Source organism: Panicum virgatum, chromosome 9N (assembly GCF_016808335.1).
Source record: "Panicum virgatum strain AP13 chromosome 9N, P.virgatum_v5, whole genome shotgun sequence".
Taxonomy (NCBI): domain Eukaryota; kingdom Viridiplantae; phylum Streptophyta; class Magnoliopsida; order Poales; family Poaceae; genus Panicum; species Panicum virgatum.
Genome location: NC_053153.1, coordinates 79,509,949 through 79,534,080, shown reverse-complemented (window position 1 = coordinate 79,534,080; position 24,132 = coordinate 79,509,949). Strand labels below are relative to the sequence as shown.

Genomic DNA, 24,132 nt, shown 5'->3' with positions numbered 1-24,132 from the left:
TATCGCGTTCCCTCCCGCGTACGATGGCACGAAGCAGTCCCTTTCTCCCCGCTCCGCACGTTATTCCTGACGCTATGCTCGGAATGCTTTTTCGTTCTCCGGAAACTTGTAATGTGAACCGCAACAGGGTTTTCATCATGAACGGCCAAAGGAGCTCAGCAAAGGCGAAAATTCCGTTTTTCTGGCAGGCCCCGGCGAGCTTTGCAAAATTTACGCGCACAGTCTCGATTAGGCTAACAATAAATGCACTCTAGTGTTTTCCCTAGGATTTATTTTTCAACAAAAGGATACTAGCATCCAGAAATAAATGCGCCATGCAGCGCACGGTGACACACAATGACACAAGGTACTAGCAGTACGGAGTACCCCGGTGAAGGCCAAGCCCACTGCGAATTCTCTCCTCCTTCCTCTTTATAAACCATTAATCCATTATGGGCGTGCCCCGGTTAAGGTCCCGTCCACCTGTTTGCAAGCCAAAACCAAACGGTGGAGTAGAAAAGAAAAAGGGAAGGAAAATCACGACTACTATCAGTACCAGTACGCGCGGCCCCTTACCCTCTCCTGCCTCTCGACAAGCACTCGCGCATCGTCTCGACCCCCGCCTCCGCCTCGTCTCCCACCACCGCCCACGCCGATTCGCTCCGCCGATCCGTCCCCCCAATCGCCCCTCTCGGCTCCGCACTCCACCTACTGCCACCACCACCTCCCACTCCCACGCCGCCGGCCGGCCGGCCGTCCCCACGGGTGGGCGCGGCGCGGAGAGGTGACTCCAAACACGAGAGGGAGTTGGTGACTTGAGGGAGATCAGAGGAGCCGGACGTAACCCGGAGCGGCGAGCATTAGCGCATCTCATTAGCCGGAACGGAATCCCCAGCGAGCCTTTGTCCCTCTCTCTCTCTGGCCCTGGTGCTATTGCTACCGCCAGGGGAGAGGCAGAGGGGGAGCTAGCGACCAAGGGCCTCGTTTGTTGCCATCCGCCGATGCCGTAATCCGCCGCCCAAAGCTCTCCCCCTCTCGCGCCGCCCCCCGCTGCCTGGCTGCCCTGCCGTGGCGAGGCCGCTGCGCCCCAACCCAATGCCTTTTAAACCCCTCCCCGCTCCGCTCCTGATCCCCACCGCCTCCCAATGCCGCCCTCCTTCCCCTCCCTCCCGCTCCCGGAGGCCGCCGCCGCCGCCGCGCACGCCGCGCTGCTCGCGCTCGCCGCCCTGCTGCTGCTCCTCCGCGCCGCGCGCGCGCTCGCGTCCCGCTGCGCCTCATGCCTCAAGGCGGCGCCCAGACGGGGCCGCGCCGCCGCCGGTGGCGGTAGCGGTGGCGGTGGCGGGGCGCTCGCCGCGACCGCGGGCGCGTGGCACAGGGCCGTGCTGGCGTCCTGCGCGTACGCGCTGCTCCTGCAGGTCGCCGCGCTGAGCTACGAGGTGGCCGTGGCCGGCTCGCGTGTCGCGGCGGGGGAGCTGCTGCTGCCGGCGGTGCAGGCGGTGGCCTGGGCGGCGCTGCTGGCGCTCGCGCTGCAGGCCCGCGCCCTCGGCTGGGCCAGCTTCCCGGCGCTCGTGCGGGTCTGGTGGGTGGTCTCCTTCGCGCTCTGCGTTGGCATTGCGTACGACGACTCCAGGCGCCTGATACGCGACGAGCCGGGCACTGTGGATTACGCGCACATGGTCGCCAACTTCGCGTCAGTGCCGGCCCTCGGCTTCCTGTGCTTGGTTGGTGTCATGGGATCCACCGGTTTGGAATTCGAGTTTACGGATGAGAACGGTGTGCATGAGCCGCTGTTGCTCGGTAGGCAGCGAAGAGAGGCAGAGGAGGAGCCCGGGTGTCTGAGGGTCACTCCCTACGGTGATGCTGGGATCCTCAGCCTTGCAACTTTGTCATGGCTTAGCCCCTTGCTCTCAATTGGTGCGCAGCGGCCACTGGAGTTGTCTGACATACCCCTGCTGGCTCACAAGGACCGAGCAAAATCATGCTACAAGGTCATGAGCGCTCACTACGAGCGCCAGCGGCTAGAACATCCTGACAGGGAGCCGTCGCTGACATGGGCAATACTGAAGTCATTCTGGCATGAGGCTGCGATCAACGGTGCATTTGCTGCTGTCAACACAATTGTGTCATATGTTGGCCCTTACCTGATCAGCTACTTTGTGGACTACCTCAGTGGCAACATTGCTTTCCCCCATGAAGGTTACATCCTTGCCTCCATATTTTTCATAGCAAAATTGCTTGAAACACTCACTGCTCGACAGTGGTACCTGGGTGTGGACATCATGGGAATCCATGTCAAGTCTGGGCTCACTGCCATGGTGTATAGGAAGGGTCTCCGACTGTCGAACGCCTCACGCCAGAGCCACACCAGTGGTGAGATTGTGAATTACATGGCCGTCGATGTGCAGCGTGTGGGGGACTATGCATGGTACTTTCATGACATCTGGATGCTTCCAATGCAGATCATTCTTGCGCTCGCCATCCTGTACAAGAACGTCGGGATTGCCATGGTTTCAACATTGATAGCGACTGTGCTATCGATTGCAGCCTCTGTTCCTGTGGCAAAGCTGCAGGAGCACTACCAAGATAAGTTGATGGCATCAAAGGATGAGCGCATGCGCAAGACGTCAGAGTGCTTGAAGAATATGAGAATTCTGAAGCTGCAGGCATGGGAGGATCGTTACCGGCTGCAGTTGGAAGAGATGAGGAATGTGGAATGCAGGTGGCTTCGATGGGCTCTGTACTCACAGGCTGCAGTTACGTTTGTTTTCTGGAGTTCGCCCATCTTTGTCGCAGTCATAACTTTTGGGACTTGCATATTGCTCGGTGGCCAGCTCACTGCAGGAGGGGTTCTTTCTGCTTTAGCAACATTTCGGATCCTTCAAGAACCTCTGAGGAACTTCCCGGATCTCATCTCTATGATGGCGCAGACAAGGGTGTCTTTGGATCGTTTGGCTCATTTTCTGCAGCAAGAAGAACTGCCAGATGATGCGGCTATAAATGTTCCGGAAAGTAGTACAGACAAGGCAATTGATATTAAGGATGGTACATTCTCTTGGAACCCATACTCTCCAACCCCTACACTTTTTGGTATCCACCTTAGTGTAGTGAGAGGTATGAGAGTGGCAGTCTGTGGTGTCATTGGTTCTGGAAAATCAAGTCTACTATCGTCTATACTTGGGGAGATACCCAAAATGTGTGGTCAAGTAAGTATAAATACAAAATGATGTTAACTCGCATTCCAGTTCTGTTACATTTATCTTCCCCCCTCCTCGTTTTTCAGGTCAGGATAAGTGGCACAGCAGCGTATGTTCCTCAGACTGCCTGGATACAATCAGGAAACATTGAGGAGAATATTCTGTTTGGCAGTCCAATGGATAGACAATGCTACAAGAGAGTCATTGCGGCTTGCTCTCTGAAGAAAGATCTTGAGTTGCTCCAATATGGAGACCAGACTATTATTGGTGATAGAGGTATTAATTTGAGTGGAGGCCAGAAACAAAGAGTCCAGCTTGCTAGAGCACTCTACCAAGATGCTGATATTTATTTGCTTGATGATCCATTCAGTGCTGTTGATGCTCATACTGGGAGCGAACTATTTAAGGTTGTTACCGCTGTTGCCTTATTCTAATTGTTTCTGAAGCTGTTTCTATTGCATAACACCTCTGCTTCTGTGTGCAGGAGTATATATTGAGTGCACTAGCAGCCAAAACAGTAATTTATGTAACCCATCAAGTTGAGTTTCTACCAGCTGCTGACCTGATACTGGTAAGTGGCAGCCGTATTTTCATATAATTATGTATATTATGATGACTAATGCACATGGGCATATGCCGTTTCATTTCCATCATCATATCAAATTGTTCTCTAATAGTCATATTGCCTATTGGTCCATCTTTGTCTTTTGGAAGCTAAACTAACGATGTATGCAATCTCTACATGAGGGCTAGTTATCTTCAGAACTAGTTCTCATGGGACTGTACATGGTCTAATGAACCTGTATTAATATTTCTTTTATGCTTCTGTCATGGAACAGGTTCTTAAGGATGGCCATATCACCCAAGCTGGAAAGTATGATGATCTTCTGCAAGCTGGAACTGACTTCAATGCTTTGGTTTCCGCTCATAAGGAAGCTATTGAAACAATGGATATTTTCGAAGATTCTGATGGAGATACAGTTTCGTCTTCTATTCCTAACAAAAGATTGACACCAAGTATTAGTAATATTGATAACCTGAAAAATAAGGTGCGTGAAAATGGTCAATCATCTAACACACGGGGAATAAAGGAAAAAAAGAAGAATGAAGAGCGTAAGAAGAAGCGTACTGTCCATGAGGAGGAAAGGGAACGAGGAAGGGTTAGCTTAAATGTTTATTTGTCGTACATGGGGGAAGCCTACAAAGGTACACTGATACCACTAATTATCCTGGCTCAAACCATGTTCCAAGTGCTTCAGATTGCGAGCAACTGGTGGATGGCGTGGGCAAGCCCACAAACAGAAGGAGATGCACCCAAAACAGATAGCGTGGTCCTCCTTGCTGTTTATATGTCCCTTGCTTTTGGGAGTTCATTGTTTGTGTTTGTGAGAAGCCTTCTTGTGGCTACGTTTGGTTTAGCCGCTGCGCAGAAGCTTTTCGTGAAAATGCTTAGGTGTGTCTTTCGAGCTCCGATGTCATTCTTTGACACCACGCCAGCTGGGAGGATTTTGAACCGAGTAAGTCTTGCTCTTTCCCATTCTAATAGAAGTCTATAATATGTACTTCTTAAGTTCCCTTATTCATACTTGATATCAGGTTTCTGTAGATCAAAGTGTTGTGGACCTTGATATAGCATTCAGGCTTGGTGGATTTGCATCAACAACAATTCAACTCCTCGGAATTGTTGCTGTCATGAGCAAAGTCACATGGCAAGTTCTGATTCTTATTGTTCCCATGGCTATTGCATGCATGTGGATGCAGGTAAATATTGTGATCACCAGATATTAAGTTTTATCTATATTGAAGATTTAATATCACCAGCATCTTTTTCATGACATTAGAAAATTGCTATAGAACTGCTTATAGATTTTGAGAACTCCATTCACCTTTGGCATGATGGGTAGTATAAACACAGTTTACTTTCGCCTAACTAATCCTTAACACAAGAGTATTGATCACTGGACATAGGCACAATATGTTTCCCACGGTATGTTTAATATGTCATTGGTTGGTTTGCATGCTAATGTTTATTAAATGATATATTTCTAGCTTTATTCTCTTAAATTTTTGTTCAACTATCTCAGTGATAAGTAATTACCTATTTAGAAGGATCTATTTTCTGGTAAATTGGAGTGAAGTTTTACTAACACCTGCGACTACCGTCACCTTTGCAGAGGTATTATATTGCTTCATCAAGGGAACTAACTAGGATTTTGAGTGTCCAGAAGTCTCCAGTGATCCATTTGTTTAGTGAATCAATTGCTGGTGCTGCTACAATAAGGGGTTTTGGTCAAGAGAAAAGGTTCATGAAAAGGAATCTTTACCTTCTTGACTGTTTTGCTCGGCCTTTATTTTCCAGCCTTGCAGCGATTGAGTGGCTCTGCCTGCGAATGGAGTTGCTCTCGACTTTCGTCTTTGCTTTTTGCATGGCAATACTTGTGAGCTTTCCTCCTGGCACAATTGAACCAAGTATGTTTTATGTTTCCCATGCTTCTACTGTGTTTTATGATCTCGCTTTATACTACAGTATCTTGTTCTTTTTTTTCTCGAACACGTACAGTATCTTGTTCTGTGCAGTAGAAAACTTGCATCCTCTTGTCAGCCAAAATTTATCCAGCATCTAAATGGACTTTCAAATTGACAGGCATGGCTGGGCTCGCTGTGACATATGGACTTAATTTAAATGCTCGCATGTCAAGGTGGATATTGAGCTTCTGTAAACTAGAGAACAGGATAATCTCTGTTGAGCGCATTTATCAATACTGTAAGATTCCTAGTGAAGCACCACTGGTTATTGAGAATTTCCGTCCACCATCATCATGGCCTGAGAATGGAAACATTGAACTGATTGATCTCAAGGTGCGCTTTACTAGTCATGGCAGTTTATGACAAGGCTTTCCTTAGCATTGCTATGAAGCTGCTTGGTGTTTCCAGCGTGCAAATTTTTGTATATTTTAATATTTATTTTTGTGCATATGCATGTACTTTTAGTTTTGGCATCTAACTTTGCTTTTTGTGAATATGAAAGGTACGCTACAAGGATGATCTACCGTTAGTTCTTCATGGTGTAAGCTGTGTGTTTCCTGGTGGGAAAAAGATTGGGATTGTAGGGCGGACTGGAAGTGGTAAATCTACTCTTATTCAGGCCCTTTTCCGCCTAATTGAACCCACCGGAGGGAAGATTATAATTGATAACATTGACATTTCTGCCATCGGTCTTCATGATTTGCGGTCACGGTTGAGCATCATCCCCCAAGACCCTACATTGTTTGAGGGCACTATCAGAATGAATCTTGATCCACTTGAAGAGCGTCCTGATCAAGAAATTTGGGAGGTAAATCCTGGTCACTTTGATGCTATACTCATGTTAAACATGTGTCATTCTTATCAAAGAAACATCTTTTATTTCAGGCGCTAGAAAAGTGTCAGCTAGGAGAGGTCATTCGTTCCAAGGAAGAAAAACTTGACAGTCCAGGTTGGTTTGACTGCCAAGCAATTATTTGAAGAGTGGGAATGTGGGTGTTTCATGCAAATTTTGTTCTTCCTGGACTGATTTTTGCTTTTCCAGTGCTAGAAAATGGGGATAACTGGAGTGTGGGACAGCGCCAACTCATCGCACTGGGTAGGGCGTTGCTCAAGCAGGCAAAAATTCTGGTGCTTGATGAGGCAACGGCATCTGTTGACACAGCAACAGATAATCTTATCCAAAAGATCATTCGCAGTGAATTCAAGGACTGCACAGTCTGTACCATTGCTCATCGTATTCCCACTGTTATTGACAGTGACCTGGTCCTGGTCCTTAGTGATGGTACGAGCTCTTTAACGAATTAACCATGCTCCCTTTCTTGTCCATAGCTAGATTTTCTGAGCTAACTTCTTTGCCACTTGTTCATCCAATTCTAGAATTCGAAATAGAAGTCTTTGCAAATAACTAATCTCATTGTCCTGATTTCAGGTAAAGTTGCAGAGTTCGACACGCCCCAGAAGCTTTTAGAGGACAAGTTATCTATGTTCATGCAGCTAGTATCTGAATACTCCACTCGATCGAGCTGTATATAAGAGAGGCTTAGCTTAAACCCACCCCCAAACCAAGAAATAGAGTATGGGAGGTAAAATAGCTGTATCTGCCAGTGTACTTACACCATAGAGGTTTGCACCGACAGCATAGGTGAGATAGAAAACAAGGTGTATATGAGTGGGAGGAACACTTGGTTGCTCCCTGACCTGAACAACCATGGAATCTGAGGGAACACAGTTGGTAGGCACTGGAGAAGTTGGCGACACTAGTACATTACCCAAAGCTGATGCGTATGTATGTATGTACAACAACAATGCATACTGCTTTCTCCCTTGCAAAGTGGAGAATGAAGGGAATAACGTGCGTAATAAGAGTGGGGGGATTTTCTTTTTTTGGCGTCAGATTCGGGTGCCTGTACTCTGTGCCCATTACTGTATTTCACTGCCAAATTTTATTGTGATCGATGCACTATCCTTGCACCAGAGGTTCAGCACTCAGAAGGTAAAAGGGCTCAGTAATCAGCAGTCGACTCAGAGGTTAGTAGCTCATCCAGTGTAAAATGCAGTCATCACCAATGTCAGGTTCACTATCTTGACCTGAAAACAGTACTTCCTGCGCAGCCGATGGGTGGACTCCGTTGACAATCACCTCTCCTTTTGTAAACCAAATCACCTGGTGAAGTTAGAAGCGATACTGGTGCTTGAGGTGTAAGGAATCCACGAATGTTCTGTAGATACACTTTTGCTTCTGACTGGGATCGCGCAAGAACAGGTTATAGGCTTACAGGCTGCAAAATATGCTAGCAAGGACAGCATCAAGTGCACAGATCAGGATGCACTGGGATGGCAAGACATGAGTTAGAAGCAAGTAGGGGTGCCAATTGGTATCCATTGGGTGCCCCTCCAACCCTCCCTAGTTCACAATTTTGTACTAAATCTTCAAAACCATATCTTAATTTGGAAAATTAGTACAAAATTTTGAACTAAAGAGGGTTGGAGGTGCACTTAAGGATCACCCATTTGCACCCCTAGAAGCAAACACCTCTGCCCTTGTCAGATGCGAAGAGAAACTAACTTCAAAAAAGATTCAGTAGAACACACACGCCCTTAGGAAATCACAGAAGAGTACCGACGCAGGAGGCCGCTTTGCTCGTCGAATTTTGCTGGCAGTTTTTTGCTGGCCCTGGCAGACGAGGCAATCCACAGAGAACGCATCATCGTTTTTTCCGCTCTATTACGTGCCTTTAAAAATTCAAATTAGAGCCCAAGTCCATACATTGTTTATTTATCTGCCCTGTAAGAGAATGATGCATAGGAAAAAGGCTCTGCAAATGTTTTACTCAAAAGGAACTCACAAGATCATCCATTATGATTTTCGAACTACATGTGTAGCTCTAGCCAAATAGAAGTATGTCTGGTACAAGGCGCAATTTTGTTATCACGCAGGACAAGTCGCAATTTTACAATACGAATCTGACAGTGACAAGTGCACCAAATGTTCAAGCTTACACCAGCATTTATCTAAAATATCTCAAACTAAAATGTTATATCATGGCATAGCACCATAGCAATCTTTAATCAAATACAACTTTATGGTACAGATAAAAGTAGCTGGGATAAATAATGAAGGCGATGAAGCCTAGGATCTCTCATCCCCTTCCCAGTTGTTCTTCTCCTTGGGTCCTGTAGGACCTTCCTCCTCGTACAATTCTTCCGGAAGGCTGTTGAATATTGCTTCCACTGTGAACCGGAGAAAGAACGGCAAGAAGCTAAGCACCGTGTCTATCTCGGAACGTGAGTTGTATGTTATGGACGGGCCCCACTCCCTCATGTACTGCAGCCAGCATGGTTCCACCACAACATCTCCCAGATGTCCTGCAGAGATGATTTTATACTGCATGCTTGAATCAACTGAAAAATTACTTCGAGCCACATCATTTCTTACTCCAACACCAAGCTTCTCAGACCCCATCAGATAGCAGCCTGGGTGGGGGTAGCTTGCATGTCCATTCCTGGACGAGTACACAATTGCTTTGTTTCCTGAGATGAACTCCAAATTGCAAGCATCTACCCATTCACCCCCACTGTGCTGCGAGAAGTAGACAGATGACAACTCACCCGAGAAGTTACTCACTCGGAGGGTGAAATGCTCCCAGTCTCCAATATGTCTACCAACTTTCTGTAGAGCAAAGCTTGCAAAGCTAACCTTGATCGTTGCAGGCCCGTTGAATGGGCAGAATACCCACATGGCAATGTCAGTGAAGGTCCCTCCATGAGCTGGCTTCACATGAGCATATAGCTCAGCACTCTTCAGATTGCCAACTTTGCCATGTTCTTTCCTATCATCATCAGGGAGATCAATCCAATACTCACCATCATTTGTTCCACCAGCAGGCAGGTTCGAGCCACCAGGGAGTATGGCTTCTCCCATTTTTTTGTCTTTCTTGTGCAATGTAGCTCCATTCTCAAAGAACCAAGAAACGGATGATGGTAAGTAGGTCTCTTGTGGGTGGAAGAAAACAGTTGGGCCATAGTGATTGATCAGAGCATTGATCTGCTCCAAATTAGGCATGGCTCTCAAATTCGAGTCGAAATTTTTCAAGCAGGGAACTCTTGATTTCTTACTGTCTGTTGAATCATTTTCACAAGAGAATGTGCCAACCGGTATACCATGTCCTCTCACTCCTCGGTGGCAAGGCCTTGTCTTCCAAATTTGGCATGCATTATCGATATTTACAATTGAACGAACAAGTTCACATGTGTCTGTTAGGTCATCTCGCACACATCGAACTGCCTCCAGTGAGGGCTTCTTTGGTCCTTTAGTAACCACATAGCCAAGGGCTTTATACCCATTCAGTGGAGATGGCAACCAGAAGCAACCACATTCGCTGTTCTCATCTTCATTTAAGTTAGCATTGCTCCAAACAAGGGAGTAATCTAATGGTTTCTCAAGGGCGGGCTTGCTATTAATCTGCTGGTGACTAGCCACTTCCCTTGCCACAACAAGAAATCCCTGTAAGGGGAGGTTATTCTGTTGTGCATAGTGCCCAAGACAGTGGAAACCATCAGGAACTCCATCTGGCTCATAAAATGAAGCTCCTGAGCAGCTCCATATACTCCGGAACTTAGTAATATTCACAACATCAAGCTCTCCTATGCATATTGTGCCCTTAGCAAAACTTCCTCCTGTTAAGGAGTTGCTGAAGCAAGTCAGTAAAAGATACCAGTATTCAGGAAAGCCACACATTTGGCAAAACAAAGCCAGGTAAACATTGCAATACATGTGCCTATTTTTTACTTGTCACCCAACCAGGAACAGGATTCCACTTTTAAATCCATGAAAACAAAATAACTAATTTTATTTGCCTGTGCAAAGTAAATTAGTTACAGATTTTGCCCCCTGCAAATAAGTAAACAGGCAGATATTTCTTATATAGCAATGCTATATGATCAAATAAATTATCCCGACCGCCTCAAGAAGACAGAAACCTTTGAACCTAAAGATATACCACCTTGTAAATTAGTTCTCAAGACATTCAGTTATTCAATTTCTTCACCGCTAGCCGACACGAAATAACAGAGAAGCAAGGCAGTACCATGGGAGAGCAAAAGGCACACAGGACAGTCAAAGTGCAAGCAAATTCATGTGCTAAGCTCGTGGATCGAAGTAATTGACGGCGCAAGCAGGCAGTGTACCACAGTCAAATCGCCACGACTTCATTTTTCCGTGGGATTTTATTTTCCTAGGTTCAACTATAGTTAAGTCAAACACTCTTTAACTTCGAAGAACTCGTCGATAATTAGTTCATGCAACTGCAGTAAGATCCGAAGAATTTGAAGCAAGCAACTATCAATCCTACCGGTTATCATGGAAAAAGCTCCCGGTGAGCAACAGGGAAAACGAAGAAGCAAAATCGGGTGTTCATCAACGGCCGCAACAAATCTAGCAGCAATTTCATACGGATCAGCTACAGGTCAACCACGAAACACTACCCAACCCAACGCGCAGCAACTGGTTACACAGCGAGTCAGCACGAACAGTGAAAGAAAACGGGCGAAGGAGAGCCGCAGGGAGAGGGAGAGAGAGAGAGAGGAAGCCCCAAACCTTGCGGCCACTCGGGCAAGGGCGCCGGCAGGTGGAACGGCTCGGGGAGCCGGACCGCGGCGCCGCCGGCGTTGGATCGGCCGCAGCAAAGCCAGCTCCAGCCGCCCATCGCAGACTCCTCTTTCCTTCCTCGCTTGCCCTCTCCCAGTCCACCCCCACCCCCAACTCCCCCCTCTTATTCACAGGTCAAACCGGCGGCTGCTGGCTGGGCGCCCCCGAGCTCCAGCCCAGCGAGAGGGGCTGCTCCATTGGCTGGGAGGCCGCGGCTTCCGCCCGGCCGATGGCGACGCCGACGGGGGGTCGCTGTTGCGGCGGGTTAGGCTCGGCTGTGGGGCTCCGCGAAAAGGACGCCGCCGAGTAGTTCAGCCTTCGGCATGCGGTTGGGCTCGGCGTGCCGTGCAAGGGAGACTCTGCCTGTCCCTCGGGCCATAGTGCGACGCCGACGCCACCGGAGTTTTTTCGCTAGTCGGCGTCAGCTCGTGCTGGATTCCGGTCCGATCCCTCTTGGTCTTGGGACTTAGCCTGTTTGGCTGATCTAATCAACAGTGTGGATTGGTTTATTTTGACTTATTTTCTCTCACACAATATTATTCATTCTATCAATCGAGTACTATTCATTCTACCAGCTGAATAATTTCTTGAGAACAATACTATTTATTGATTTTATCAACCGAGCACTATTCATCCTACCCTCCGAACACTCTGGTGAGTTGGGAACGATCCCGTGGCGCACGACACGACACCTTCGTGTTTCACGCTGTCGCCGGACGGGGCACCATTGGGCGCGCGCGTGCGTGTCCATGTCAAATCGTGTATCACACGAGGATGGCTAAATATGTACTACGTTAAATGATTTTTTTCTTGCGAGGAATCTCTTTCTCCATGATGTTGGACCGATTTCTTAGTAGGCCTTCTTCTCCTTTGGGCCCTGATAGGCTGGAGACGATGTTTGGGCCAAGGCCCTGATAGGCGGGTGAGTTTGATTTTCTTGGCCGGCCGGTGCCGGTTGAAGAGTCGGACTTGCTTTCCCTCTCGGTGTCGAACTCGTCGATACATTACCTCTCGGACTCGGCGGGCCGCAGCCCAATAAATAGTGGCCGAGCCCCGGCTTCTCCCCACCAAAACACGCAGTGAATAGCCACGATCGAGAGGCGCGTGCGCATCGGGCAGTCATCACCACCATCATCCGATTCCAGAAACAGAGCTTGTTGCTAATGCCATGACCGACGAGTCGGCCGCCGCGTCGTCGTCGTGCCCTACCGGCACAATGAGGAAGCGAGCAGAGAACCGGCTGGTGGTGGAGGAGGTGAAGGCGACCACAGATGAGTACAACTCCATCTGCACCCTCCACCCGGCCACCATGGAGAAGCTCTCCATCTACCGCGGCGACGTCGTCCTGCTCAAGGGCAAGCGCCGCCGCGACACCGTCTGCATGGCCCTGCCGGACGACGAGTGCGGCGAGGGCAAGATTCTGATCGGCAAGGTGGCCCGCTCGAACCTCCGGGTGCGCCTCGCCGACGTCGTGTCCGTGCACCCGTGCCACGACGCTCGGTACGGGGCGCGCGTCCACGTCCTCCCCCTCGACGACACCGTCGAGGGCCTCTCGGGGGACCTCTTTGAGGCCTACCTCAAGCCCTACTTCGTCGACGCGTACCGCTCCGTCCGCAAAGGCGACCTCTTCCTCGTGCGCGGCGGCATGAGGAGCGTCGAGTTCAAGATCGTCGACATTGACCCCGCCGTCGAGTACTGCATCGTCGCCAACGACACGGAGCTCTTCTGCGACGGCGAGCCCGTCAGGCGCGAGGACGAGGACAGGCTCGACGGCGTCGGCTACGACGGCGTCGGCGGGATGCGCAAGCAGCTGGCGCAGATCAGGGAGCTGGTCGAGCTGCCACTCAGGCACCCGCAGCTGTTCAAGTCCATCGGCGTCAAGCCGCCCAAGGGCATCCTTCTCTACGGGCCGCCGGGCTCCGGCAAGACCTTGATCGCCCGCGCCGTGGCCAACGAGACCGGGGCCTTCTTCTTCTGCATCAACGGCCCCGAGATCATGTCCAAGATGGCCGGGGAGAGCGAGAGCAACCTCAGGAAGGCGTTCGAGGAGGCCGAGAAGAACGCGCCCTCCATCATCTTCATCGACGAGATCGACTCCATTGCGCCCAACAGGGACAAGACCCACGGCGAGGTCGAGAGGCGCATCGTCTCCCAGCTGCTGACGCTCATGGACGGGCTCAAGGCGCGCGCGCACGTCATCGTCATGGGCGCCACCAACCGCCCCAACAGCATCGACCCCGCTCTGCGCCGGTTCGGGAGGTTCGACCGCGAGATCGACATCGGCGTGCCGGACGAGGTCGGCCGCCTCGAGGTGCTGCGCGTCCACACCAAGAACATGAAGCTCGCCGACGACGTCGACCTGGACGTCGTCGCCAAAGACACGCACGGCTACGTCGGCGCTGACCTGGCCGCCCTGTGCACCGAGGCTGCCCTACAGTGCATCAGGGAGAAGATGGACGTGATCGACCTCGAGGACGAGACGATTGACGCTGAGGTTGTCAGCTCCATGGCCATCACCAACGACCACCTCAATACTGCCCTCGCCGGCACCAACCCGTCGGCTCTACGCGAGACATTGGTCGAGGTGCCCAATGTCAGCTGGGCGGACATTGGCGGCCTCGAGGGCGTCAAGCGGGAGCTGCAAGAAACCGTGCAGTACCCCGTGGAGCACCCGGAAAAGTTCGAGAAGTTCGGCATGTCCCCTTCCAAGGGCGTGCTCTTCTACGGGCCCCCCGGCTGCGGCAAGACGCTGCTCGCCAAGGCGATCGCGAACGAGTGCCAGGCCAACTTCATCAGCGTCAAGGGCCCCGAGCTGCTGACCAAGTGGTTCGGCGAGAGCGAGGCCAATGTCCGCGAGATCTTCGACAAGGCGCGCCAGTCCGCGCCGTGCGTCCTCTTCTTCGACGAGCTCGACTCGATCGCGATGCGGAGGGGCGGCAGCGCGGGGGACGCCGGCGGCGCCGCGGACAGGGTCCTCAACCAGCTGCTCACCGAGATGGACGGCATGACCGCCAAGAAGACGGTGTTCATCATCGGCGCCACCAACCGGCCGGACATCATCGACTCGGCCCTGCTTCGCCCCGGCCGCCTGGACCAGCTCATCTACATCCCGGTGCCGGACGAGGCCTCGCGGCACCAGATCTTCAAGGCGTGCCTGAGGAGGTCCCCCGTCGCCAGTGACGTCGACCTCGCCGCGCTGGCCAGGTTCACCGCGGGCTTCAGCGGCGCCGACATCACCGAGATTTGCCAGCGGGCGTGCAAGTACGCCATCCGCGAGGACATCGAGAAGGACATGGAGCGGGAGAGGCAGGCTAAGGAGAGGCCGGACGACATGGCGGTGGACTGCGCCGAGGAGCCGGCGCAGATCAAGGCTGTCCACTTCGAAGAGTCGATGAGGTTCGCGAGGAGGAGCGTCAGTGACGCGGACATCCGCAAGTACCAGGCGTTCGCGCAGACATTGCAGCAGTCGAGGGGCTTCGGCAGCGAGTTCCGCTTCCCCAAGCAGCCCCAGGCGGCGGAGCCTGCAGCGACGGCCAACGCCGACGACGAGGATGATCTCTACAACTGATCGCCTCGCAACTAGCCTGGATTCTGCTACTTTTTCCTTTCTTTTTCTGTAACGAATTGATGGTTCTTTTTTCTGCAGTCGTTTTTGCAATCGTATTTCATTACCTCCATGTATTCCTTTTCGCTGCAATAATTCCCATTCTATGAAAAAAATCATGGAAGTATGAAACACCAACGTGTCCGTGTATTTTTGGCGCTGGAGCTTCGAGTGCTCTTTTTCTAGCCTTTCTGCACCCGTAGACGTTACAAGTTTTTCCGAACTCCACTGACCTCTAGTAGAAAACCTTAACAAAGGATTCAAGAGCCCCTAGGCTTTTTCTGAAATACCTGAACGTTATTGAAAAACAATTTGGCAAAATCAAACTACATAGAAACTATTTCGTACAAGCACGGAAATTACAAAAAGTACATAAATCCAGGTAACCTTAACACAAACAGAGAAAAGAATAACAGATTAACAGTAAGAATCCAGTTGGTTGAACAGTTCGCAAAACATTTCCCCACTTTGCTTAGTACAGTTGGTACAAAATATTCTTCAGTTTACATTTTTCTCACAATTCAAAATACAATATCGAAAGTGTCGTGTTTCGGTAAGCGCTACAAACATCATTACCAGAGAACCAAGAACCAATAATACCATTACTGTCATGAACTCCATTTATCCATTTGTCCACAAGCCTGAAACCCTGGGCCATTGCATTAGAAAGGATAGAATTCTCATCAACACGGCGCTGAATGTAGCTAAGAATAAAAGCTGCCCTTGCATCCTCGTTAGCTTTGTCAGAAATGAGTTCTCTGGCAGTCTTGAAGAGAGGAAGTACAGCATCAGGATTGTAGGTGACGTCGGTGCCTATTATGCAGTCAAAACCTGTGTCATTGCCAGAAAGCTCTCTCACCTCCCTCAAATCATCTTTGTTACCCCAAAATAACTTCCTAATCATAATTCTGTCGAGCAAATTAGGCTCCAAATTTGAAGAGATATTCTGTTTGAGGAGGTTCAGTGATTCTGCATCCCCATCTGTAGCTACAACAAACTGAGCGGAACTTGCAGCAACCAATGAGCAGATGCCAGCCGAGCCACAGCCCAGCTCCAGGACCCTTTTGCCTGCAACAATGAGAGGATTCTCTGCTAACAGACTGCACATGAGTTGAGCTGATTCCCAAAGCATTAAGCCAGTTAATTTGCAGGTGTGCTGGTATTCCTTTGTGAGCATTTTTATTTTGAAGTCGTGACCTTTTGCTTTGATTCCAATGATTTGTACCTACAAACCAACAGGCCATGTGAAATAACTTCTAAAGGCTAACAATGTTAAACAACAGTCAGAATTTTATGGCAAAAAAGGATATTTAAATGTTATGTTTATGGAGCTGAACTTTGACCAGAAACAACTGAACATTCTTTTTTTTCTGACTGAAGGCAAAAGAAGAATCTAGAAAGACCGCAGACTGCAGTTTTCAGTAAAATCAGCACTTCACTGCATGCCTTGGCTGCCTTAGGTTGCAAACCAATGCAATAGGGTGCTAGGGAGGTGTAATTTTGTATATAGTGAATCATCATCCCCCAAACCCATAAATGAAATAGCAAAAATACTGTTCAATGCCATGTTTTGGATGAACAGGGAAGGAAATCAGAAAGTTTCTTTCCTCTTGTTATGCTTCTTTACTTCTGGAATTATCTTTTTTTTTTTCAGGCAAACTTTTCCTAGTAAGCTCTTTGTTTTGACATTAAATAGTCTAAACAAGACCAATATAATGCTAACTAAATGGCCCTCTATTAGTTGCTTTGTCCAATTTAATCGTTTCACTGCAGTACAAGGATGAATTTGACAACAATAAAGCATAGGATGCATAGGCACTGGTACCTCATCAAGGTTGTGTGATGTCCCAAACATGTTGCCGAAATCCTCGGAAAGATCAATTTCTTCACTACTACTTTTATTCTTAGAAGAGTCAGCAACTAGCTTATCCTCTTTTCCTTCACACACATGGAGGTCACGTTGACCATTCAGACTTTGAGAATCAGACGAATCGAGGGTAAATGTAGCTTGGATCCAATTCCTAAGTAGGATAAACAATACGGAAAATTTCAGGCACTCGTGACAAAAGAGTTAATACAACTATCTACGAATATAAATATAAGAAAATAAACAGTGGCACATGAAAAAGACTGGCAAACGCAGGACAACAAAGGAGCCTAGTACATGCTATCTACTATCAATTTGAAGGATATTTGTTCTATTTAAGTCATTAAATGTAATCAAGCTAGGATCCAGTATAGTACACTATACTAGATACTTTATTTCATCAATTCGTTATGCTATGTACAACTTATTATAATGCACATCTGACGATATAAGAAAGCAAAGAGCTAAGCAAAAGAAAATAATAGAATCACGCATTTTTAGAACATACACAGTGCTTAGAAAAATAAATTATATATTGAAATGCATATACTATCAGCAACTCTGGTCCCTCATGGAACTTTCTATTTTGAAATGTTACAGAGATAACAATGTTTGGAGTAAAGAATACTGCTAACTCATTTCTGTACAAGTTGCAAATGAAGATATATAGTATAAATCATTGACAATGCTGGCCAAACAAACCACCTGTTCATCACCAAGTCAAGTGAACGGTTCTCAACCTGCTTGTTGTGCACACATATTTCCTCAAGAGTAAATCCACATTTTGAGAATAAGTCGACCAGATATTCATTTGAAAAGTAATACGCACGCTGCATAGAACACATGTTGCAACAATTCAGGTAATCATTTGTAAATTAGTATACATGCTGGATTTGTATTGTTGTGACTGAATTTCCTTGCATAATGTTCATAGGCGAGCCACTCACCGTACCATCGCCTCTGACATAGAAGTTCTCACTTATTTGCTGGCCTTTTGACATAAGCCTTTCCTACATTTTGGTTTACAAGATGACAATAGATATTATACGAGTTTAAATTTGATATACAACAACAAAGCATTTTAGTCCCAAGCAAGTTGGGGTATAGTTTACAAGATGACAATAGATATTATACAAGTTTAAATTTGATATACAACAACAAAGCATTTTAGTCCCAAGCAAGTTGGGGTATACTAACTATATAAAATATGGCCTTTAAAATTATGGTTGAAAACAAGTGTATGCATCAAGATTTTTTTTAATGAATGTATGATTACCTAAGGGAAGGCATAGGCTACCAGGAAGGGGGGGGGCATAATAAAAGAGGCAAGCTGTATATAATGGGCAGCCTGGTAGGATTGTAGGAAATGGGGACATCAAATGGAATTCAAATATAACAGCATGGTTGTAAATTTAAAAAAAAAATTAAGGTAGCTCCTGTGTTTTAAGCATGTTGCTAACAAGTCTATCTGAAAATAACATAGCGATAAGTAGGCTTATACTTTTGATTATTTCCAAACATTCTCGTTGAATACGTGATTCTGGATGCTATACAAATGTACATAGCCAAGAGCAGGAGAACAGGATTTTTTGAAGTCATAAAATTCTAATATCAAGACCTCAAGAAACACAAAAAGATTAAACCTGTGCAAGGTCTCCAAAGGCATAGTCCCGAAAGAGAACACGGCCACCATGCTGATACAGAAGACAGCAGGTCAGTTCCCTAGGTCGACGACAACTTCTGAGAAATGAAAGCTTAAGACCTAAAAAGTAAACGTAGTACTTACCTTTAGGACACTTCTAACATTCTGCAGAACTAAAGGCATTTTATCTGGTGCAACTGCAGAGAGCACAAATATCTGCTTAACCGGTCAGGTCATAGCACAAATATTTGATGTTATGTCAAATAGATTGTTCAAAATAGACATATTATCAGAGCATAGCATATTACCATTGTTACAATATCAGCAGAAGAAGGTTCCATGTTCTCAGTTAGTTGTTCTGATGTAATATCACAAACAAATGCATTTAACCGGTCAGGTCTGAAGTCCTTGTGCTTCTGCAGATACCATTCAGCAAATGGTGACATAACATCAAATAGGAAAAACAGCACTAAGCGACCCAATTGTTCAGCGCTTCAGCTCTTATTGTAAATTAGATAAACAAATACCTTCACCAAGTCAACAGCTCGTGGAGAAAAATCACAGGCATGAACAAATATATCAGGAAATGTGGACAGCAATGGAAATATCGTGTTTCCAGCTCCACAACCAACCTGTAATGAACTTCACACAAGTCATGCTAACATTCAATGCAAGCAAGAAATAGCAATAAAAATTTGGTACTTGCAGTTACGAAATAAGAAGTATAGGTACTATGCTGCTTTGAATAGGGAATGCCTTAAAGACTCAGACACTCAGATTCGAAACTGTTTATACTAAGGAGTGTTCATATTCAAATTTATTCATTTCTTTATGATGATACTTAAATTTCTACACAGTTCAATTATCAGATAATTACAGAAAAACAATCTTGCAGGATCACTGGTATTACCAACCGTTCAACAAGAGCGCGACCATACCTCTAGCAGCACCATCTTCTCTCCATCTTGTCCCTGTTTACAGCTTCATGTATATTATATGCTTTATGGCAAGATTGGGGAGCAAACTGTTGTTTCTTATGTTTACCTCAAAGTATTTCCCCCATTCTTTATCCAGGTAGTGTCGATCTTTGAAGAACTGCACAAATACAAGGACACAAATCAAATACATGACGCAACAGATGTGAAGGACAAGTTTATGAGAAATTATTTGAAGTAGAAAATGAAAATTTAAACATATTGCTACAGAAAACTTGCACCAAGGTCGCAAGATTCACATGATTTTTCTAGATAACATTTCATTAAACAAAATTCAGCATTGGAACATATATCCTGAACATAGAGGGGGAAAGTTTGTTCGGTCGCTAGAATCCATATGCAAGCAGGACTAGATCAATTTCATCAAGGACGACATTTTGTATACAAAAAAAACAGCCCACAGACTCAATTAATTTAGTTACAGCATAAATAAGTACCAGAAGTATCGGTGGTGCTGCCCGCTTGCTTCAAACTCTGCTGTTCAGAGTTCAGACCATTACTCAAGCGGCATCTGCTAGCTCAAACCATGCTGATAAACAAAAAAAAATTGAACTCAATCCTTCCTAAGACCTCGGCTGACCCAATCCAATAAGACTCTAGATTCCCAATCTCCAAACTTTAGCTACTTTAAGGTACTGCGAAGTATGGGATTATGGGAGGAGTATAACCTTGTCCTCGTGGCGCTTGTAGAAGATGTCCCAGTACCTCCTCGCATCCCTCTCGTACTTCTCTGCATCGGGGGGAAACAGCATGTAAACACCGAGACGCAGCAGTTTTCACATCGGAGGGGGTGGTTCACTGAGTTTTCGCGGCTAACCTTTCCAGAAGGGAGTGACGAGCCTCCCCGAGCCGGTGGAGGACGACGAGGAGACCCGCGTGGCGCCGAGTTGCGGCTGCTGCTCTCCCGCGGCCATGGCGCTTGCTTCAAATCGGCCGGAACGAGGAGAGGCGGCGGCGGCGGCGGTCTGCCGGGTCCTCGTCGCGGGGCTTTGGCGACAGCGAGTTCAGACGACGAGCCCGCTGGCGCTGGACCGAGAAATTTGAGTAGTGACAGAAAAGCGGCCCATCGTCGTGGATATAATTTAGCCCATCTGCTTATGGTTAGCTTGGGCCAATGTTTTCTAACAAAAAAAAAGAATAAATGCCGAACTATTTAGCCACGGCCCACGGCCAACGAAATGGTGCCGTAAAGCTTTCGGCGAAATCCATTCATTTCTCCAGCAAGATAAGACGGAAAAGCTATATATCGCTTGGGCTACAATTTATTAATCATCGCCTGAAGGACATGTAATGAGTCGATTGAATAAATCGGGCCAATAACAGAAACAACGTATCATCCAACAGGTTTGTAGTTATTTTGGGAAGTGTGTGCCGGACGGACGTGTCTACAAAAAATAATTGAATGTTACATACTGCGTGCATGCATATGGAACGGTATGTGAGATAATTTTACAAATTTGCATGTAAAGTAAGCTACATAGCTGTAGAGTTGGTTTTTATTTTCATTTGTTCTTAAACATGTGTTTTTCCTTTTCTATTTCTTTTATTTTTATTTTTATTTTTTTAATCATCTATGTATTCATTTATTCATTCCTATTTTTTAACATTATATATCAGATCTTTGGATAGTCTTTCTTTTTCATAGTTCGTACTATTTGTATTCATTTCTTCTATGGCATAGCTGCTACAATTGTTTCATAGGAGAAGGATGCAGCGGTCCGTAGCCTATGCATATTGTCTGAACTCTGAAGAGTTTGTTTTGTGAATTCAGCATAGCCATATATCTCAACTTTTGGCTCACTCTAATTATTTGGCTTGCAACAACGTGTATATTGACCAGCTAGCTTAGGAGGTCGTGGAGTATTGTGCTCTTTTCGTTCCCTTCCATTTTCCCATAGTTGCTTTGTTCTCTCTTTTTTTTTTGCATTTACCTTTTCCTTTCCATTCCTCTTCTCCCATTTGTGTTCCGTCTCTTTTCCTTCCTAATTTTATTATAAATTTTAATTTCTATTTTTTTCTTTCATTCTTCGCATGACAGTTTACTTGTATACTAATTTATTTTACAATTTTCATATTATTTGATCATGTGTAAATTTCTTACTTTCACTTTCTCTTTCCTTTAGAACTTAGTGTATACTATTTATTTATATGCTAATTTATTTAGAATGTGTGTGTATATATTTATATATATGTTTATAAAAAATATTTTTATGATGTAGATGCATTTATCTTCAAAGAAAATTATCTTTTCTGCATATAACTATTTTGTTCGCAACACCAAATTATTTGTTCGCTTTATAGATTAAAATTGTTCCGTGATATTGACTCATTTGTTCGTGATATTCATTTCTATTATCTATCCTATACAACCAAATGTGATGTGTAATATTTTGTTTGTTGTACTACATCATTATTTGTTCATCGGGTTCAATATTTTGTTCGATAAGATATATGCATTTGTTCGTAGTAATCCATACGTTCCAGTTTTATCAAAAAATGATTGAAAAATAAAATCCTTCAAATATAGTCAAGTGTGGTCTTGTTTTGAAGATTGGCGCAAGAAATACAATGGTGCAATTGAAATTTTATTTTGGTATCCGCCCTGAGATTTATGATTTTTTTTCCCTCAAACTTGTTTGCATGGAGGTGATGTCATTGTTTTATTTTTTTTCTCCATGCATGCACATATCCTTCTCCTCTCGGTGCCTAGGTGGTCAAATTTTTTGGGCTGGAAAGCATCCCATCTCGGATTAAATTACTTCTTCAGGTGATGGTGAAAAGTTCTATCGCCTTCGATGATATACAACCGCGCCCAAGATAAGATTTCTTGGGAATTATTTTGCAAGACTCCTTTCCGAAATGGGTGCTGTGTTCGGTTGGTGGCTGGTGCTAATTTACTGTGAGAGTAAGTACTACTGGCTGGTTGGCTGGTGCTGATTTGGTGTGAGCTTGTTTTATTTTTTTGAGAAAGACAACAAAAAGTGTCTCATATCTGATTCATATCAAAGAAAATAATTGGTAGTACAACAGAAGTACAACTTAACACAAGACGACATAAAGAAAATAAAATTATACAGAAGAGATATTTGGTCATCTTCTTCATCCAATTGTTCATCGTCTACCGGAGCTTTGAAGACCGCAACAACACTGAAGCGGTAGTAAGGGAAAGGGACACCTACAAACGTCATCACCACACAAGGCTTTGAAGATCGCAAAAAACACTCGTTGCTTGCAGCTAGATCTAGCAATCGCAGAAAAGAACATCGGCTGGGGGAACACCCCCAAGCATCACAGGTTTGCATTCCTTCACTGTCAAAACAGAGGATAGAAGAAATCGGATCTTGTCGCAGAATTGATCGAAAGAAGAGGTCGAAGTCGCCACAACAAAAAACAACCAACTGCATCTCCTGATTGACACACCAAATATAAAGATCTGGAGAGAACCTTCAGATCTGGCAGAACTAACTCGCATTTGGCCATCGTTGGCGTCAGAACGGACGTTGTCGAGGTAGAAAAAGGTCGGAGTGACCTTATTCCAATGCGCTTGATGGTGGGTGATTATCGCGAGCTGAGATTCGTGGGAACCCCCGTTTAGAGATTCGGCCAGGGTATAAACTGTGCAAGAATCTCCCCTAAGGAAGCGAGTGGAGACGGTGGTTTTTAGACAGGTTCAGGGCACCCGGAGGCGTAATACCCCACGTCCTGTGTGTTGTGATTGAATCTTTACTGATCCCGAGTTGGGAAGTCCAAGCTCGGAATGTATGAGTTAGGTACCGAAAAGAGCCGGTCCCTTTACATGCCCTGGGACCTTTCTATTTATAGACTATGCATGCCTTCTCTGTTGCTTCTCTAACTAGTGTGAACGCCTCCTTTGGTAGGCGCCGTCTTCCAGGCTGCCCTGCCTCTGTCAGGCGGGCAGACGTCTTGTCGGGCTCGCAGTAACAGGCTTTTGGGTCATGCTAGTGTCAGAGGCGTCCTGGGGTGGTCATGGACACTGACCGGTGGGTCTTCATATTCTGGGATTGGGGCAGTTCGGCCGGTCCTCGCGCTCCCGGGGTACTTCAGGGAACACCCGGGGAGGCGCAAGGCGGCCACGTGGTGATCTCCGGGGTTGCTCCGCGGATCCTCCTAGTCCGAGGCGTCGCCCGGGGTGGTCCTAGCTTTTACCGCGACAGAGGCGCGGTAAACAGTGGTGGGTCCCGGCCACCGTCCATCTTCAAGCCGATGGGATGGGTAGCTCAGGGATAAGCTATCACCGCCTATCGTCTTATCTTCTGAGCGCATGGCATCTCCATAATCATGATGTTCTTACGGGGAAGCTGCACGCCCCCTTGGGCTCTGCATGGAGTCCGGCGGCGAGACGATGTAACTGTCTGGTAAAGATCTTTTTACCAGGCGGGTGTCTTCGAGAGGAAGGAAACGTCCCCCAGGCTTCACGTGACGGGTCAGGCCCGGCCCGCTCCAGTCGGGTGCCCACCTCCTGTAGGCGGATGTTCTTGATGGGGGACCCACTGCTGCGCTTGATTGACGTCGTCGGCTGACGCGGCTGGCGGGTCCTATCTTACTTAATCGTGCATGAATCCGGGGTTGTGGGGACCCCATTCCCATTACGCTGACATCGTCATCGTCGCCACCATCTCGTTGATGTCGCCGAAGAACCAAACTCTAAGAAAATTAA

The 24,132-nt window shown here is 46.8% G+C and overlaps 4 protein-coding genes across 5 annotated transcripts; 2 read left to right on the top strand and 2 right to left on the bottom strand.

The window, feature by feature from the left end:
• The first annotated feature begins 618 nt into the window (after positions 1 to 618).
• LOC120688040 (ABC transporter C family MRP4-like) lies at positions 619 to 7,673 on the top strand. Its single transcript, XM_039970169.1, has 11 exons — positions 619 to 3,182; positions 3,260 to 3,580; positions 3,658 to 3,744; positions 4,013 to 4,690; positions 4,770 to 4,934; positions 5,348 to 5,642; positions 5,818 to 6,032; positions 6,202 to 6,507; positions 6,585 to 6,648; positions 6,742 to 6,981; positions 7,129 to 7,673. Exons 1-11 carry the CDS (start codon positions 1,125 to 1,127, stop codon positions 7,230 to 7,232), a joined length of 4,533 nt encoding a protein of 1,510 aa, XP_039826103.1. The 5' UTR covers positions 619 to 1,124; the 3' UTR covers positions 7,233 to 7,673.
• Positions 7,674 to 8,524: 851 nt separating this feature from the next.
• LOC120688042 lies at positions 8,525 to 11,764 on the bottom strand. The gene is made up of 2 exons (XM_039970171.1): positions 11,296 to 11,764; positions 8,525 to 10,376 (listed from the first exon to the last, which is right to left on the bottom strand). Exons 1-2 carry the CDS (start codon positions 11,402 to 11,404, stop codon positions 8,830 to 8,832), a joined length of 1,656 nt encoding a protein of 551 aa, XP_039826105.1. The 5' UTR covers positions 11,405 to 11,764; the 3' UTR covers positions 8,525 to 8,829.
• An 891-nt stretch (positions 11,765 to 12,655) lies between these two features.
• Positions 12,656 to 15,076, top strand: LOC120688041 (cell division cycle protein 48 homolog). Its single transcript, XM_039970170.1, has one exon. The coding sequence runs from the start codon at positions 12,656 to 12,658 to the stop codon at positions 14,912 to 14,914; it is 2,259 nt and encodes a 752-aa protein (XP_039826104.1). The 3' UTR covers positions 14,915 to 15,076.
• A 291-nt stretch (positions 15,077 to 15,367) lies between these two features.
• LOC120691137 lies at positions 15,368 to 20,472 on the bottom strand. Of its 2 annotated transcripts, none has more exons than XM_039974122.1 (12): positions 20,272 to 20,472; positions 20,123 to 20,184; positions 19,504 to 19,554; positions 19,398 to 19,430; positions 18,987 to 19,091; positions 18,768 to 18,875; positions 18,604 to 18,675; positions 18,461 to 18,511; positions 17,765 to 17,827; positions 17,523 to 17,647; positions 16,776 to 16,971; positions 15,368 to 16,175 (listed from the first exon to the last, which is right to left on the bottom strand). In XM_039974122.1, the coding sequence occupies exons 1-12, from the start codon at positions 20,366 to 20,368 to the stop codon at positions 15,465 to 15,467; spliced, it is 1,674 nt and encodes a 557-aa protein (XP_039830056.1). In that variant the 5' UTR covers positions 20,369 to 20,472; the 3' UTR covers positions 15,368 to 15,464. The 2 variants fall into 2 exon arrangements, with proteins under 2 accessions (XP_039830056.1, XP_039830057.1); XM_039974123.1 differs by lacking the exon at positions 20,272 to 20,472 and adding an exon at positions 19,892 to 19,983 and having other exon boundaries at positions 20,123 to 20,174.
• Between the last annotated feature and the right edge of the window lie 3,660 nt (positions 20,473 to 24,132).